Here is a 13782-nt window from a genome sequence, read left to right on the forward strand (position 1 = left end):
AACTTGAAATAGCAAAATGAAACCCAAATTTTATGTTCTGCAAATAATGATGCCTCATTTGGGTATAGTTGTTCACAAGGCAATCCCATGGGTCTTTTTATCTTTACAGTTTCTGTTAGTCTATTGTTCAGAAACAATGTAAGCGATTATGTGAGTTGATCTGTAACTTGAATTCATTGTTAAGTTTGAAGTACCAATGCATCTATTTCAATAGAGGTAGATGCCTACTGTCAATAAAGGCTGAATAAGATAATATTATGACGTAGGAACACCGGTGTTTTTAGTGGTCTAAGCGCCCTGTCGCTCAAGGCCTTTGATGTTAAACTGGTTCACATTAATGTGACACTTTAAGTCAGACTTGTAAATCACCATGCTAGAAATGCCATGGATGATGTTGCATGGCCATCGCCAGGGGTGAAGGGTAGGTGTGATGCACTTCCCCAAAATGCCAATCCGAATGAAAAAATGTAAAAACATTGAAAATCAGCCCTTAAATCACAAAAGGTTCACTTTTGAACTGGTCGCACTTGCAATAAATCGCCCTTCTCTCCTGACTTTTTTGTTTTTTTATTATTTTGTTGGGAAAAGGTAAAATTCATTTTGACTGCTTTTGATATGTTACAGGTTGTCTCAAAATACTTCAGCATTTCATTTTGCAATAAATAATGAGATGCAAAGTATAACATAAGGTACCTTTTTTTTTATACAAATTTTGAATGCCGTCTAATCTTGATCATTTAGGTGTATTTTAATGTTTCTTCCAGCGGGCCACACTGAGGAAAGAGTGGCGAATCTTGGAAAAAGAAGGCGTCTTAGCAGATTCTCTTATTAATTGCATGTGGGATGATCTGTTGCCTCAGAAGAAAGCTCTCATAGCTATCATGGAGATGTTTGATCTACTATGTCCACAAATAGCTGCTAAGGAGGTCAGTCAAGTAATTTAAATGTTATTAACTGTCCCATTTTTGTTATTGGACTTCTAAAGGCCAATGTACAATTTGAAATTTTTGTATGCATTTTTAATTCTCAGCTCCCATTTTCAGTTATTTGATTTTCCGCTCATATAATTAGCTTTACCCAGGGTTTGTTCTTCTTCTTGATATTTTGTTGTTGCGACACATTGTTATCAAATCACAACCACATAACTTCCTAATTTTGTTTGTTTGTTTGTCAGGGAGAAGCTGCTTGTGCCTACTATGTTCCAGCTTGTTTGCAACCGTGCTCTGACATGATGCAACCAGAGCAATCAAGAAACGAAAAGGACATCTGTACATTCTACATAGACTTCAAAGGATTCTTGCCTGGTAAATTTGATTTATCATTGGTGGGGACTTAGGTTTGGTTTGGGTAGATACAAGTAGGTGCCTCCGAGAATAAAACAAAAAGTGGACCCATGCATTGCTATACTACTTTTCCAAGAAAGTTGCTGTTTGCAAATAGTTAGTATAGTTAATTGTTGCCAAATTCCCTGGAAATTTTGACAAATTATTCAAATTGACCCCGTGTGGTCATTTGTACGGACTACACCCCATCAAGTGGGATCCAGGATCTAAACTCAGATACTGGCAATATAATTACGTCTATTTCTGGAAGATTATTTTAATATATCTCTACCTACCTGGATGACCAAACCCAATCTATATCTATCAAAGATGCTATATGTCAGATCCTCTTACAGCAGATTGAGGAGCTACATGTACAACAATGATTTACCCTTCTTTCCCCATCAAACAATGGAGTGGAGTAGATGTGGGTACTCAACTTTAATTTTGGTAGGAGTTTGCAGCCTGAAAAATGGACCCTTGACTAGGGTTGTAAAGGGGTGGAAAGTTTCCGGGAATTTTGGAAAGTTTCCGGGAATTTTGAAGGGCCCGGGAATATTGGGAATTTTGGGAATTTTCAATTATTGGCTTTTATTATGTTTTTAACTTGTATTTTAATATCTAATCATTCAGAAAGCAAATTGAAAGCAAATTTGATCTTTTCACAACATTATATATACCGTATTTTGTCGAATAAACGCCCCCGGGGGCGTTACATTTTCCCAAGGGGGGCGTTTATTAGAGGTCATTTTTAGCACGAAAATTTCCGTTAAAATCATTAGGTAAGCTTAAAAGTCACGCTAAAATGACGAACTATGACCTTTTGACACTGACTTTTGGTTCACTTCCGTTTTCTGATGCAGATTTTTGCCATTTATTGCTGCTACTCGCGACCATGTGAGCAACTTGGTAAGCTTACTACACAAGATAGCATGGAAATATCGGAATTTTTGAAACATCTTGGTCGAAAAAAAAGTGGTGGGGGGCGTTTATTTGAGGGGGGGGCGACTATTCGACGAAATACGGTATGATGTTTACAATCAGATAAGTGCTACCAATGAAGAATAGGCCTTGTTTATGTTCTTTTACCACAGATTTTCAGTATTAAAAAAATTACAAAGATTTTTTCACGTGGGATTTTCTAAGTCCAGCATCTTGCATATTTTCATCCTTAAATGTTGCATATTTTGGGAATTCCCAATTACCATTATAATAGCCAATTGCTATTTCTTAACCAAAAATGTACGCAGTTGGGATTTTTCAATAGCTTCGAGTCACTGAGACAAACATTCCTATTTATTTTGCCTTTAGAATATGGTAGTCATTTTGATTGACGATGTAACTTGCCATGTCATATAATTGACTTCCTCAATCGAACTTTAAATTGCTATGAAAATGGACAATCTTATCATTTTCAGAAATCATTTGTTAAATAATTTAACAGCACAAGTGATACTATACTTCTTGAATCATCAGGGTTGGCGATTTTTTAATATAAAAAAAATCGATTTATTTGATTTAAATCAGATTTTTTTTTACATCGATTTTTTAAATCTTTTTTAATTCCAAGAACTGCTATACCCAATGATAAAGCCAAAAGAGTTCAGTGGAATGATCCTATCAGGTATTTACAAAAAATCAAAACATGTTTTAACATACCGTATGAAAATTTCAAAGAAAAAATTTGGTAAAATCATGGGAATAAACCTGTTGAATTCTGCACCTTGAAGATGATGAATTTGGAATTTGTAGCAATAGAGCTGACATCATAGAGGTATTTAATTGCATCCAAAAGTTGAAGAAGCATTAGGAATGGAGTAAAACAGTCAATTTAAGAAAGAAATTACCGTAACTTACATCAAAAATGGTAAAATATGAAAGATTTAAGATTTAAATTGGTGATTAAAAAAAATCATTTGATTTAAATCGCACCAACCCTGTTGAATATGAATGCTGTAAAATTTTTGTGTTTTGGCATGAAACATAATTGGTGATTATGAAAAATAATTGGTGATTATTTGTATTTTAATTTTCAAAAGTCCAACCAAACGCAAAAAAATGCGTATGTAAACTCCTCAACGAAAGTTTGGAAAGTTTTTTCAAGCATCTGTATCTCCAATTATTTGTGACATATTCATATCGTGTTGCATATCAGTGGATAGCTACAATACTCCCCTTTACAATGACACCCAATTTGAAACAACAACATTTTTCACGGCTGAGTACACGCCTTGTGAATGTAGTGGGGTCTCAAAATGAATTTGCCAAATTGACCATTTTTCTGTGCTCAAACAAAGCTAGCCACTAACCTCAATAGCGGGTGGAAAAACCACAGGCAGCCACAATAGTCAGGCACCTTTCCTCGTGCTGCTCACCGACCTGGTTACACGTTACTGTGGGATGGAATTCCATTCTTCCACAAGGATTAAATGTGCAGGTCATTCAATGTGGTTGCCTATGGGCTTCTTTGGCACGCACAGCGCGATCAAGCTGGTCCCACAAGTGTTCAATCGGGTTGAGGTCTGGTCCCGGTCTGGCCTGATGGCAGGCCATTTTGACTCTACTCCCATATTCTGTAGGTAGTCGTTGACTAGCGTGGCTATGTGGGCGAGCGGTGTCATCTTGGAGGATTGCATTAGGTCCCAGATTGTGAAGTTATGGGATTGCAGCTTGCTGCACAGAATAATGCTCAATTTGGCAAATTCATTTTGAGACCCCACTACAATCACAAGGCATGTACTCAGCCGTGAAAAATGTCATTGTTTCAAATGGGGTGTCATGGTAAAGGGGAGTATTGTAGCTATCCAATGATATGCAACACGATATGAATATGTCACAAATAATTGGAGATACAGATGCTTGAAAAAACTTTCCAAACTTTCGTTGAGGAGTTTATATAGGCCTTTATCGTGGTACATGTGTATTTTGGTACTGAACAGACGATGTTAACTCCCGTGCATTATCTTATGCAAGATCTTTGTAGTTCACATCTTATGAGCTACATGTAGCACTGAATGAGAGTTTAAATTTAGCGTATTCGTCCGAGTATAGTCCCACGTTCGAGTATAGTCCCCCCCCCCATTTTTGGAAACATTCCAGAAATTGTAAAAAAAAAAAAAAAAAAAAAATTTTCGGTTTTGGAGTGTCCCTGGGACCTAGACCTAGATGCTAGGATCATTCATGGTTGACCTAAAAAAAATATTTCAAGATGTTTTGTATTTTTAATATGAAAATTGATAATTTATATTCATGTCATACTCTATTAATGATTTCAAAATGCATTCAAATTAAAAAATTTAAAAAAATAAATTTTTGAAATTCAAGTATAATCCCACCCCTACCCTGAGTAAGGATAAACACTTGTGCTGAACGTGAAATTGGTCACTTATCGCTCACTGTTCAAAATGTGACATCTACGCCAATTACAGTACCTGAAACGGTCTACTTTTTAGCCGACCTCGATTCCGAAACATTTAGTGATAGTTAAAAATGCGATCCCCAACCCTTTGGTTACCTTTGGACGAATTTGTAGAAATCCCGGTCCCGGTGATGATACTATATCCGCAACGCTGTTTTCATACATGAATATGCATATCTCTGACCCTTGTAAGGTCAAAAACGTGACGTTGATTTCAACCAATCCGATCCACCGATTGTGATACTGACGTCATATCTGAGGTGACCAGGAGGCAGGAGATACCATTTTGGTCAACTGAACTCAACTCGTGCGTTCTTTTGGTTGACATAAATCGAACAAAATTTTCAAACGGGTAATAGTAGGATTTCAATTTTTTATTAATGAAGTTACTTGTAGTTTTGAGGAATGACAAAGTTGTTTTTGGAAACATGTTTGTTTCAACTGATGATGTAGGATCGCAAGGTGAGTGAATTCGTGAAGAGATTTGTTTGTTTGAGTGATAGCAGGATACGGGATGTAGGCTAGTCCTGCTCCGATGTCTCAATTCACGCGGAATTATTCGTACCTGCTAACCAGACAGCAATACGCAGTATGGAACCAGATATAATCCCACCCCCCAATTGTGAAAAATTTTCACCTAAAAACGGGTGGGACTATACTCGAACGAATACGGTAATATTCAAGATCAATTAGCTGGTAGCTGGTAACAAAAATGTTGATAGTGCTAAAGTATTCTATTACTAAAACAATAGTTCAAGTCTTTTATGTAATAAGATTTAAGATCATGATTATCCCTTCAGAGTTTGTGGTTATTGTTCAAAAACTGATTGTACTAGCTAGTGTAAGATGTTTTACAGAACAAAAACATAATGCAGTAAGATCTGGTCATGCTTGTTGTTTTCTTTGATAAAAATGGTTATTGATCATTCTTGAAGTTCTTTATTATGATTGTATGCTCTTATAAATTACTCCAATACCCTAATCTACACAGTGATTCCCCTGTTTAAACTTTGATTTTTAGATTTGAATGAAAATTCCCGGAAATTCCTGAAAATTCCCAATATTCCCGAAAATTGTTAATTCCCAAAATTGCTGGTGGAAATTTTCCACTTCGAAAATTCCCGGGAATTTTACAACCCTACCCTTGACCACCACATATATACCCGTACCACCTTTGCATGTGAGTGCCCCCGCCCCTGAGGGTTGGAACACTTTGGAAAACTTCTGAATATATTGGCATTTCTCAACATTGCACAGTGGAGAGAGGGTGGCAGTTTTCTGTTCTTGACACAAATGTGTTTGAAGACTTTTCTTATGACTGTTGAATCCTGAAAACAACATCTGGCTGCAAATTGTCCACTCTCAAGACAAACCTTTTAGACCGTATCTTCATTATTGATGTTGTCACGTTGCTCACTATTTCTTTTTTTGTCTTTTAGATAGTTCAGTCATATAGAGGGGTAAACTGCCTAGCGGCATTTGCATTAGGTGCTATATTATTATTATAATTGTTTTCATATTATTATTATTATATTATTGAACAATAGATGGACTCTTTAATCGTCTATTGGTGCATGCTGCCCGTTGGTCCCAACAAGAAAGCGGAGAGAAGCCAACACTGCACTACCGCAATGGCAACTTCTGTCTTGATGAAGTACATCATTTCCAGCTTAGAATGCAAACTACAAACCCAATATGTGTCAAAGTGAGTATTATTACACCAACATACATGCTTATTGGTGTTTTGGATTAATTCTGGAATACCCAGCACCATAACCCTAATCCTAGCCCACCCTAATTATAACCCTAATCCACCTTAATCCTAATTATAACCCTAACTCTAATCCTAAACCTAATCCTAACCCTTAAACCTAAAACACAGGGTGTGCAGGGTATATCAGAATTGAACCAGTGTTTCTATAGATAAGGCCAAAAAAAAGGTTTGTCTCAAAAGCTTGTGCACGCATTTGTAAAATCGTGCGATTTGAAAAAAAAGAAATGCAGAAATTTTTTTTATTTCCAAAAAAACCCAAAAAAACCCCCAATTTTTCCGAAAAAATTCAGCAAAAATCACATTTTTTCTCAAAATACCATAAAAATACCAAGTCCAAAAAACAAACAAAAAAATCGCATTTCGCATTTGTTTTCAAACTACTCGTGATCTGAGCTTTGAGACAAACTTTTTTTTGGCCTAAGGTGATTGCAATATTTAATACCACAGATACTGATCTCCTGGACCAGTCTGTAATTGATATGCTCGTATGACGTAACGACAAATAGCCATTTCACTGTTCAGGCACAGATCTTTAAAACAAACATGATGCACACACACACTCATTACTGCCATGCAAAGCACATTGGCTATTGTTGACAACCTGCTTGATCATATTCCCTACATATCTTAAATCGTACGTCGTATTTCTCTTGGCTTTATTAAAATGTGATTGCTTTCATGTTATATCATATTTATAATTCAGGTCACTGTGGGCAAGATTCGTGAGCTTTGGGACAACAGCAGTGATGCTCCACCAGATGCCAAGGCATGTTCATCTGTAAGTAGCAGTGAGTTGTGGCCAAAGCAAGATGAAAATAGAGCTTGTTCGCCATGTCATATACCTCCATTTCACACTAGACAATTGCACACTAGAAACATTTAAACATTATAAAAACATCAAATTACATACAAATAAAAACTTTTATGAGGTATTAGAATTGGCAGAATTTGGTCTTCGTTTTGATATTTCAAGCTGACAATTTACTGGACAGGGAATAATACGGCCCTAAACTTAAGTAAATAAAGGAATAGAATAAAATATCAATAAAAGATGGTGTTTGTTTGGGCCTTTTGCTGAATATACATTCAAAAAACTGGTGGAAATAACCGAAATTCTGTTTTTTACCCCAATTCCGTGATTATTACGGAAAACTTGCCACTTTAATCTATGATTATAGGCCCATCGTGCCATGGAAGAAGATATCATGTTGATTTTTCTAGCAAATATGGTACTCCTGTAAGAGATAATCCCTCCAAGGTTATGGAGCTGGAGATATAAAATGAGTGATTAGATAATTGAAAAACCTCTATACGCTGGCGAAGTTACGTAATTTATCGGATTAATTACCATAGCAATAGGTGAAAACAATTTTGAACATATCGCGCTTCACTACAAGCAGGTTACACTCATCACCTGTGTATGTCTGCAATCATATATTGAAAACAATACTGGTCTTTTCAAAGATACTAATCTTACAGGTGCAAGTGATCAGCATGATATGGTTCAATGCAGAGGTACCGCGTGAACGATATCAGTGCAGCGCGGTATATTCAAAAATTGTTTTCACCTATTGCTATGGTAGTTAATCCGATTATTACATAACTTCGCCAGCGTATAGAGGTATTATTCATCTGTGCATTAGATCACTTTTTTGCGTTTCTGGGAACTATGTTTATTACAATATATTACAATATATACCTTGGTATGACCGAATGGTCAAAGATTTTCAAGGGCACTCATTTTCAATTGAGCATTATGGCTGTTACAGAATCATGAATTTTTAAATTTTTATTTCTGTCACAAAATATTTCTAGGGTTTTAAAACACCCTAGAAATGTTTCTTGATGTGCAGGTGCTTGTAACTGTTTGCATCTTTCAATATTTATCTCAAAGTTCAGGTTTGAGATATTAAGCCTTCATATCAACTGCATTTGTAAACTCATACAAATAGTATTGTATCTTCAGGTGAAAGCATTTCTTGCTAATGCTCTCAATGAGCTGACCACCACTTGGATTCGTCGGATCACGTATGAGTTTTCCATAGCTTGCCCCTGTAATGACACGCGTGCTCCATCAGAAGTCTCCAGATGTTACCATCTGCTTCCACTGAAAGACTGTCTCATGAAGGCAAAGATCCGATGCAATGAGACACAGAAGTTGGTAAAGACAGAATTCTGTAGCTTGTGGTTTCCAAGAGAAGAGACCACAAAACAAGGTAAGTAATTAAGTGGCTATAATGTTGTCTAAAAAATATAGGTCAAATTGAAGAACTTTTCAATTGTGACACTATATGTCCAACAAGCAGATATAGTAAACAAAATAAACCACAATAGTGGGAAAGTTGATATAAATCTTGTAACGTGCAACAATGGAATTTATACGAGACAAGCTTGCTTCCTTTGGCCTGATTGGGTCAGATTATGTCACAGTTAGAGTTATTCCAACTAAACACCTGGGGGCATTAGTTTGAAGAGATTTGGGTTCACTAATGTACTACAATTGTGTAAATAATGTTAAATTTGCCATATTTGGAAGAGTAATACCCCATAATACATGTTGTACTGTACGAGCTGAACATTCTGTGGGCTATGAAACCACTTCAATGGCACCCCTATTTGGTGGAAAAAGGTCCTTGAACTTTGCAAATAAGATCAAGATCAAAATTTCTCAAACTTGTTGAACCCACACCTTGTAGCCATAAGGATTCATACTGACAAAGTATATTTTGTATGTGCAAAAGGGTAGAAATTAAGTTTGGCCCTGCCAAAACTACCCTGATTTTCTTGAAAATTCTTTATTTGTCCTAGCAAAGGAGCTCAATCGATATCAATTATTGCTTATAATTTTATATAGATTAGTGTAATTTGTATTATGTTGTTTTAACACACAGATTGTCTACCAGATGATATCCCCACAATCGCATTTAATGACTTGGACTTGATAAAAGACCTTGGAAAAGGAGGATTTGGCAATGTTTGGCTGGCACACAGACAGGGAGAGCAGGTGGCAGTTAAGATATTAGACACAGAGTATGTGCTAAGAATAGTGATAGTGAAGGGTGGTGGGTGGTTGGCTTAAATTTCCAGCATGTAAGCACCAGCATATTCCACTGCTAGTGCGATGTATGGTACTTCAATATAGTGTTTTTATCAGGGATGTAAGTTTTCAGGCTTTTTTGTAGTCCACATTTACACAATTTCTTATATTTTCAGCCCATTTTACTGCAATTCTGGTAATTTTCGCCCTGTTTTTCAGACTTATTCCGGCTTTTTGTCAAAAGTTGACTTTCATCACTGACTTATAATAGTGCTACTAGTGCCGGAAATGCTATTAAGGCACAGTAACACATAAGTAGTCCTTCAAGGAGGACCACGCTCCATTTAGTACGATAGTCCACGCCGTCAGGCGTGGGTCCTTCTAGATTAGACATATCCTGACCTGGAAAGTCGAGGGAAATCTCAAACTGATTAACCATGCCTACAGACAGCGACTAACGATATTCAGCCAATCCGATTGACTAAATATCATCAATAGCTGTCAGTAGGTGTGGTAACTACCTGCTACCAGAACACTAGCTTCCAGCTTGGAATTGACACCAGTATTGCGTAACAAAATTGATTATTAACCCTCTTCAGTTGCATGTGTTAATCCTGTTATAATACTCGGTTTTCTTCTTACCCTCAGTTCACTGACCTGTAGGTTGCACACAATCAATTCCTTTTGTCATCACTACATTTAATATTGTCCTGGTTAACCTCGATTCCTTACTATTTTTGTATAGAGGTTGTGCTTGAAATTATTGATTGCAGTGCAGTCCATTCAATCAAATGTTGTCATAAACCTATTTGATCGTAGTGCATTTGTTATGTGTGTGAGACGAACTGTCTCGGTAGATTGCAATCATGCTTTTGTTGAATGGATTTGAGTATACCGCCATATTTACGGTATGATACGTCATATGCGCAACCCCTATTAATTGGGATAGTTGACCTATTCGTTTAACATGTTTAAGAAAAATATAGAATTGGAGGACACACGCTTCATAAAAACTTTGGGTTTCACTCATTTATTTACTTTAATTCCTTTTCTTGAAAAAAAAAGAAGTTCAGCAAGTTCTTTCTTTCTTTCCTTCTCTCTTTCTTTCTTTCATTATTTAATACGGGCCTATAATTACATTTATTTCATGTATCATCATTTATGTTTTATTATTAATGTGTGTTCATTAATTATTCATTTATTTATTTTATTTTCGTTGATTGATTTATATATTGCCATTGATCAGGCTTCTATAGCTTATATCGTGAAATTATGATTTCTTTCATTTTTGCTTGCTTACTTTTTTGTTTAGAGATTTTTAGATCAAAGACTAATCATATCAGAACCAGAGTATTAATGATTATTGATGCTTAATCAGTCACTAATGAATGATTATCATGCATATGAATTATAAAGGAATGCAATTTGTAATTGAATTATAGAATGAATGATTGGTAGATTGGTTGATTGAGAGACTGATTAATTTGAGATTGATGAAGTTATGAGCGGTCAATAACTATTTGGCTGACTGATTGAGATTGCCAGATCTAACACTATGGACCACAATGGCCTCATCCTAATGACATAGTTCAATAACCTCAATTAAATACTCAATAGTGCAAATTTGACCTCAAGTTTCAGAGTATGAGTTTTGTATCCAAATTTTCAAAGGTCATTCAATGACTATACAAATGCATTGGGGTTAAAGAATTGTGCCCTTATTAATTATAGATGAGCATGTTGTGGATCCTAGTGTAAGACCATGAAGAGACAATTGAGAGACTGATTATAAATTGAGTGGTTGCTTGACTACTCGATTACTTAATTGATTGATATTTTAACACCAAGATACGGTACATTAATTGCGAGACTACAATGTAATTTGTTAATAATTGATCGATTGATCGAGCGAATGATTATTGATTGATACTTGATGAGTAGTTCAATAATTGACTGACTATTATCGATATATCAATCTAATAAGTTATTGTGATTCTATTATATTATATTATTATATTGATTGATTGGATGACCATATCAATTAATTGATTAATCAATCAATTCAATAATGATTTTTCTTGTTTTCTTGATTGTTTGTTGAATACTTATTGGGACGGATCGTTGGTTGAATGAACCAACGATTGAGTGATTAATCAAAGAATCCCTTGAACTTGAAGAACAGTTTGCATCCATTTTTGAAAATCGGAGCAACTTTTAATTTTTCACCCCTAGCGTGCAAATTGACCTTGGACCTGTCGAACCTCAAAACTCAATATGTCCTACGTGCGCAATAATGTTGCACTTTTGTGTTCCTTAGACCCAGACAAATAATTTGACACGTTTTTAGTGAATTTGGAGCATTTTTGCCCCCCCCCCCATATGACATGAGCATGTAGGGTGTTTGAGGGTCTTTTTGGAGGGTCACGGAGTTCCAATATATATATAGCTTGGTAGACCAAAGTTTTGAATTCAGCATACCCGAATTAAACAAAACAATTTGGTTGCCAACTTTTACTGTGAACTTGCCGCTTGATGCTTAAATAAGCACATTTCCAAAATAGAGCCAGACTAAAATAACAACACTGATTTTACAAAATAAATCAATATGATATCACGATTTAGGCCTACACTGGTGAAACCCAGCTACTTCAAAAGTGTGAAGTGTTTTGATCCATGCAATCTCATAATCAATCGATTGAGATGACTAGCGTACTCGTCCCAGTTACATAACAGATGCGGTTAAATAATGGGCGGGTTACCAACCATATTTGGAGTTATTACGTTGTCATTAACTGGGTTGGTTCTGGTCACTGCTTATGGTAATTCGATTGCGCTGCTGGGGGTAGAGCACCAATCTATAAGGACCAACGCCTGACGGCGTTGATAATAGTGCTACATATTGCGTTGGTCCTGTATGGACTACACATAAGTTACATAATTAATATAAAAAACATGTTAAAAAGTACATTAAATTGGAAATAAGTAAGTCTTGGATGGTTGTTGTGATCATTTATTTACACAACATGATTTTCAGCTTTCACACTATTATACTGTTTTTATACACAGACATTTTTAGCTATTTTTAACATTGATTTTCCTTTCTTTGTAAAATTATTCAGTTGTTGGTGTTTTGTGGGGGAGGGGGTGTGTGTGTGGTTTTTGGGGGGTAATTTTTAGCTCATTGCATAACGCAATGCACTATAGGCATGGTCCAGATTTCTGTATGTTTTTTTCTTTCTCTTGCTACATCGTTTGAGCAATGGATGTGGTAATTTGAGGCGGCGATCTTTGCATGATTGTTCATGATTGTTACTTATTTAGCAAGGAAAATTCGGATGGAAAGTGTCATTTTTGGAGCATTTTGTTACGAAAATTTTTACCAAATTTCATGGAATAGTCTCCTATGCAGACTGTTTGTGGTGCTTTTCATATTACAAACACTGTACAAACTCCTTGATCTGGCGATTTTGTAAAAGAGATGTTGAACTTTACTGCTTCAGTGCGGCTACAATGTTTGCTTTTCAGTGTTGCTTTGCCTTACATTCGGCAAGTCAATAGATAAAGCACCAATTGAGCTTGTGCTGTCCATAGGCCCTAACTTCTGTGCACGAGCCATGAGCAAATAGTGTCTCAAATTCTCCCAATTAGTGCATATTCAGAACTAATTGGACTACCAAATTGTTGGTTGGCAACCCTGACTATGAACAAACATCTCACTCATTTACACCTATCAAACATCCTGACCAGTCACTAAACCCAATCAGTTATGTAAACATTTACTCAAGGTTAAATGTCCTTTTGACTAGCACTTTTTCAGTGCCTAGTATATATGGGACCATGACAACCCCTCTCTGACATTACAAAACAGACAAACAGAAAGTCTGAACAGGGAAGTGCTGGGGGTAAACACTAGGCTAGTGGCCTTTCCCTGTTCTGAAGATTGAAGGGAGCCCTCGTTTGAAATATGAAGTCGGGAAAATTAGATGTGTGTGCAAAATTTTATTTTATTTGTTTTAAATCATTTTATTTACCATGAAAGTGTTGTAGTTTTTAAATTTTAAGTTTTTATTTGGAAATTGCTTTTACATCAGTGGCACTCATCTATCTGATGGTGCATCCAAGACATTCAATATACAAACAAAACTGTATTAAACAAAATAAAATCAAAGGATACTCGACAAGCAAAAGGTACAAATAAATAAATGCCTTGAATAAATAAATATCTTGAGAA

At 35.9% G+C, this 13782-nt stretch overlaps 1 protein-coding gene across 1 annotated transcript in view; it reads left to right on the forward strand.

The window, feature by feature from the left end:
• Positions 1–13782, forward strand: part of LOC140157737 (uncharacterized) — a 54341-nt gene that overhangs the window by 15570 nt on the left and 24989 nt on the right. The window contains exons 13-18 of the mRNA XM_072180984.1: positions 765–926; positions 1175–1304; positions 6288–6445; positions 7218–7292; positions 8481–8730; positions 9406–9583. Coding sequence (XP_072037085.1) covers positions 765–926; positions 1175–1304; positions 6288–6445; positions 7218–7292; positions 8481–8730; positions 9406–9583 — 953 coding nt within the window. The remainder of the gene's footprint in view (positions 1–764; positions 927–1174; positions 1305–6287; positions 6446–7217; positions 7293–8480; positions 8731–9405; positions 9584–13782) is intronic.

The sequence above is a fragment of the Amphiura filiformis genome, chromosome 7 (assembly GCF_039555335.1).
Source record: "Amphiura filiformis chromosome 7, Afil_fr2py, whole genome shotgun sequence".
In the NCBI taxonomy this organism is placed as follows: Eukaryota; Metazoa; Echinodermata; class Ophiuroidea; order Amphilepidida; family Amphiuridae; genus Amphiura; species Amphiura filiformis.